At 36.3% G+C, this 5000-nt stretch overlaps 2 protein-coding genes and 1 long non-coding RNA gene across 3 annotated transcripts in view; all 3 read left to right on the top strand.

Annotated features, from left to right (window-relative positions):
- Nucleotides 1–802, top strand: part of LOC137988879 (uncharacterized) — a 1539-nt gene extending 737 nt beyond the window's left edge. Inside the window, exon 2 of the long non-coding RNA XR_011120835.1 lies at nucleotides 688–802. This is a non-coding gene — a long non-coding RNA (uncharacterized lncRNA). The remainder of the gene's footprint in view (nucleotides 1–687) is intronic.
- The window catches only part of LOC137988864 (peroxidasin homolog), a 337507-nt gene that overhangs the window by 314700 nt on the left and 17807 nt on the right, over nucleotides 1–5000 (top strand). The window lies entirely within an intron of this gene.
- On the top strand, nucleotides 2691–4534 carry LOC137988878 (P2X purinoceptor 7-like). The gene is made up of 3 exons (XM_068834832.1): nucleotides 2691–2929; nucleotides 3478–3693; nucleotides 4064–4534. The coding sequence occupies exons 1-3, from the start codon at nucleotides 2784–2786 to the stop codon at nucleotides 4221–4223; spliced, it is 522 nt and encodes a 173-aa protein (XP_068690933.1). The 5' UTR covers nucleotides 2691–2783; the 3' UTR covers nucleotides 4224–4534.

Raw genomic sequence — 5000 nt, 5'->3', positions numbered from 1 at the left:
GAGGCTTGATTACAGAATCATAAATACTTGCCCACCAAAATACCCTGTGCAATCAACTGATACACCCATGTTCGGGAGACTGTTGGCCTGTTAATTAATGGAACATCGATATATTAGGAAAAGAACAATTTGTTAAATAAAAGTGCAAAGTCCAGGCCCTGCTTCCTGTTAATCCTAGGATTATTGACAGGGAAGTACTGCTTCAAAGTGGCACCCGAGTGACTTAATTGTAGTCTAGCTTCCACAATCGCCAAATAATAATGATCTATCATTATTGTAATAATGCAACACACTTGGTGTCAACATCTATGTCAAAGCTTGGAAGATGGTATTTTTCTTTCCCCCTTGACTGGCCATTATTTGGAAATCTATGTTCAACCCAACGTCCAAGGCAAAATTATGGTTAGACTCAAAAAATTTAAGAACATGTGTTAAGGCAAACAGTTAAGGGTCATTGGTTTATGTGTGGTTTATATTATGTTTATATGGTTAGCTCATCATGTTTTCTTTGTCTTGGTTGTGTAATAAGAATGACTTTTTGTACTAATTTTCACAGCCCCCATAAAAACTGATATGTGCAGTTTCCTGTGTCTAGGAAAATAATAATATCATTATGATATTGTAGATTATAGCATTGTAATATGCATCTCATGGACAATAACATTCATTTTCGTTTTTTGTCCTTAGGGAGATGGATCCACCTGGTATTATTTGCGGCAGTTTTGTGAAATATTAGCTCTAAAAGGAGCGAGAAGAAATTCAGCCTTTTTTTCTCAGCAATAAACCACAATAATCTTATTGAGTTCACTTTGTCCATGTTGGTAGTGTGGAACAAAAGACTGGATAAAGTCACTGAGAAATCCAGACAATGCTGTTGAGTTTTAAGCAGTTTCTTTATTACTCTTCACATTGTCAAACTTTTCAGTTTCTTCTTAGAACTGAATACCAGTCCTTAACCTTTTTTCAGTTATGAACTTTTTGGACCAGCACAGAGCTTTAAGATGCCACTTTTTTAAATGTTGTACTTATAAAAAAAAATGGGGACAACATATTCAAGCAAAAACATCACAAATGCATGTTGTTTGCACCTGCACGCAAACTTTGCGAATGCTTTTGATCTGATGAGTTGCCAACCCAGTAATGCTTCAGATACATGTAGTGACGCTGAAACCCAGAACACCTTCAAACACATTCAATGACAAGTTGTCAGAGAAAAAATTAAAATTAAAAACAAACATCTTCTTGAGTATTGGGACCCACATGGAATAGCCCTTGCATATGAGTATTATACTGATGACTGGATTCCATCTACTTAATATACAATCATCTTTTTAGGATAATACCACCTACGCCAGTCGGCAGATAATGCTAGAGTGAACTTCTTGCTATACAGCTGAAAATATTAATTTTGTGCAATGCCCCTTTTAGGGATGTTTCCTAGTTGTCTATGCTCTAAAGATTTTGTTCAAACCCATCAAGTACAATGTAGCATGCATGTGTGAAATGTCTCATGTTTAGATCAGTTTTGCAATATGCACTGTGTTGTCTGAACTGATCCTTGTAAAATTTTTGTAGTTTCTTGTCAATTGTTAAATATGGAAAAAAGGATTTACTTTCTGAAAGAAAAATAACATTAATGACGTCTCTTGATCAGGTTAGGATCTGATGAATTTTTATTTTAAAAGGCAAGCAAATCAAGGGGCAAATTAATTTTCTCTGAGCTGTTTAATGTCAGTAAGTGGGCTTTCCAGGATGAAGCCCTTTTTTCCTGATCTCTGTGTATCATACAGTGTATAATCTTCTCACCGATTTATCTCAGTTTCTGTTGGGGCTGGCTTTCATCGCTCTTCTATAAATTTAACAAAAAATGCTGTGTAAAGAGCGAAAGATGTATTTTGCTTTCATGATAATTATAAATTCGTATTAAAATTTGGAGAAACGTGGAGCTCAATTTGCCTGAGTTCTTGCATCTTTGCATACTCCATTTTAATATCGCTTTCAGCATGCTTGCCAAAATATCTTTTGTAAGCGTGTCACCATTCACCACCCGGTCTATAATTCACCAGTTGTCTTCCTTTATTGTTCAGAGTATTATAGAGAGTATCTGGAACGTCATTAGGTTTTTCAATGTCTCTTTACCGACACAGACAAAGAGGCATTGTCCTGTATCGCAACCACTCGACGAACTAGTCTCCACCGATAAGTTCGAAGCTCTCACCAATTCCACCGGCCGAACATCGCCAAAACAGGGTGTAAGGGAATTTCTGGTCCTCCCAGAAAACCAACAACTTGCAAAAACCGTTCGAGAAACTTGCGACAAAAGCGAACACTGTCAAAAAAGTAAGCATTGCAGCGCTCGTTAACTCCATTCACCGTATAGTCACACGAAAGGTGCATTTACCGCGCGAAAACAATTTTTACACAATTTGTACACCCCTTCAATTTTTGAAAAAACATCAAAACTCGTCAAAAATTGTGACAAAATCCTTATCTTTCAAACAGCGACCTTATTTTTTTGATTTAATCAACGGCTGTCATTTTCCGGCGAACAGATAGTCTTTTTGAATGAGCGCGCCCTTGAGCCTGCGTTTCGTGCCGCGGATCAGTGACTTGCGCAGTCGTTTTTCAGCTCTGTCGGGAATGAGAACTATCTCTAATTTTGTGACGTCACTGTTGATGTTCCACGCTTTGCGATCGTAATCAAACACTGTTAAGTCTGGGAAGTTTGAGACTGTTCCTCGGTGATTGTTTTGCGCTGTTTAGTTTATTGTGTTTTATTTAAAATGTCAGAGGCTAGTTTTGTTGTAGAGCCATATCAGTTTGAACCAATTCTGACGGAATCGGACCGTGAAAGTTGCGATGATGATTCGACGAATAGTGATAATGGCGGCTACGATCTGAATGAGGACCGAATTGGTCAAGTAGACTGGTGAGCGTTTGTTATTCATTGCGTTGTAAAGAGGGCATCTTAGAATTGTAATTAACACTTCAAAGTTACATTTCAAGCAGTTCTGTTTTTATTTTGCGGCCCGTTTTTAAATTGTTGACCAACCATATTTGTATTATAGTTTGAGCCTCACAGCATCCATGACCGAACATAACATAACATCTTGTATTTTTAAGAGTACAATAAATGCTTAATCGCACAAAAGGACAATAAAACGTGTTAATTCCTTCATCTTGTTATTTTCGGGTTCTTGCCTTAGTGCATGACTGACCTGTAAATTATTTTCTAATTTTTTCGGTTTCAAATATGAAATCTTACTGCTAAATGTGTGAATAGTTCAAAGTAGAAGCATATCACCCCGGTGTGTACTCTTTTGCGATTAAGTTCTTAACTCGCTGATGTCACAATTGTGATTCCCCTGCACTATTTTCAATACTTCAGTGTGGACATAAAGTTTAATCTAAGTTCATAGTTCTTTTTAAAAATAATTACATGACACTGATTCTTTCACAATTTAAACCCAAATTTAGGTGCATTTGTGGAAACTGCTTAGCCATGACAACTGGGCGGGAAAGTGTTTGCTGTCGCGAACACCAAAAGTCATGTGATAAGATACCACCTGCCATGTCTTGTATCACAGAAAATGAGAATTTTAGTGCTGTATGTACAAATCCAGCTGTCATCGAGACAGCTTTCAATCAGTATTTAGAAAATGAAGGCCCCATTGATGATGAACCACTAAATGAGTATGTATACAACATGCATCTTTGTTATGATAACATTGTTATGTAATTAATATTTTTTGAACATGAAAATGATGTTACTAAGTTATTTTGGACTCCAGGGGGGCTACTTCTTCACTCCCTATATTGGTCTTAGATTGTGATTCATATCTAAAACATGATCATTAATTTAGGGTAAATGGTTGGATTTTTTAAGGTCAGGTCTCAAAAATGAATGACCTTTTTTATTATAACTTGTACATCAACTTTCTAATTATAAGAAAAGGATGTCACTGTGGATAAGCCTTCTAATGTTAATGAATATCCAACCTTGAGAATAATTTATTTCACATTTCTCTCGGCATTAAGAATTGTGTTTTTTTCTCTCTGTCAGCACATACAGATATGTTGCTTATAGGCAATACACTTACTGGATTCACAAGAAGCTTGGCCGAAAAATAAGAATTGCTATTCCATCTTGTGTGGTAAAAAAAACTAGAGAAAGCTTCCCAAGTGAAAGTGGAAGTTATAGGGGCTTTGAATATGCCCATTAGAAGCCTGACAATAATGAATATTACATAGTATATTATCCGTTACAAATAATTACTATACATATGATTGCTCTTTCAAAACTTGTGTACCAGTATTTTCTTCATGTACTATACTATAGCATAGGATAAACAAAGGAGACTTTGCATATCTTTCGTATCTTTAGAGATTACAATTTTGTGCTTTGTAGGGATAAGAAAAGTTAATCCCACTGATTGTACTAAAACTCTCATTTGCTGTGCAACTGCTCTACTTTAAAAGTGCACCTAACCCCAAAATATTTTTCTCGCTAAAATAAATCTTTGCACCTGCTCGAAACGCATTGCGGCCATTTTTTCCTTTTTCTAACAAATCCTGCCATTTTATAGGATTCGAAAGTTGTGAAAATCCAAGCATTTTTTGTTCACGACCGAGTCAGAAGGGGAGTGGGTCTATTCCTGCTTTGACGTCACAATCTACTTTGCATTCATTTTTACAAAGAATTTTTGCAATGTAAATCAGTATGTGACGTCAAAGCGGGAATAGACCCACTCCCCTTCTGACTCAGTCGTGAACAAAAGATGCTTGGATTTTTGCAACTTTCGAAGCCTATAAAATGGCAGGATTTGTTAGAAAAAGGAAAAAATGGCCGCAATGCGTTTGGAACAGGTGCAAAGATTTATTTTAGCAAGAAAAATATTTTGGGGTTAGGTGCACTTTAACACAAAGTAAAGAAAGCCTGTCAGTTGAACTTGTGTTCCTGCATGTACCTTACACTTTAATACTGAAAGAATTGATTGAAA

The sequence above is a fragment of the Montipora foliosa genome, unplaced genomic scaffold, assembly GCF_036669935.1.
Source record: "Montipora foliosa isolate CH-2021 unplaced genomic scaffold, ASM3666993v2 scaffold_432, whole genome shotgun sequence".
Lineage (NCBI taxonomy): Eukaryota > Metazoa > Cnidaria > Anthozoa > Scleractinia > Acroporidae > Montipora > Montipora foliosa.
The sequence above is the reverse complement of the archived record's forward strand: the minus strand, read 5'-3'. Positions and strand labels throughout refer to the sequence as shown.

Bases quoted from the DNA above. Each gene is read 5' to 3' on its own strand.
- LOC137988878 (XM_068834832.1), top strand. From the start codon at position 2,784: ATGTCAGAGGCTAGTTTTGTTGTAGAGCCATATCAGTTTGAACCAATT. The intron at 2,930-3,477 runs GTGAGCGTTTGT...ACCCAAATTTAG, and splicing joins CGAATTGGTCAAGTAGACTG to GTGCATTTGTGGAAACTGCT. The intron at 3,694-4,063 runs GTATGTATACAA...TCTCTCTGTCAG, and splicing joins GATGATGAACCACTAAATGA to CACATACAGATATGTTGCTT.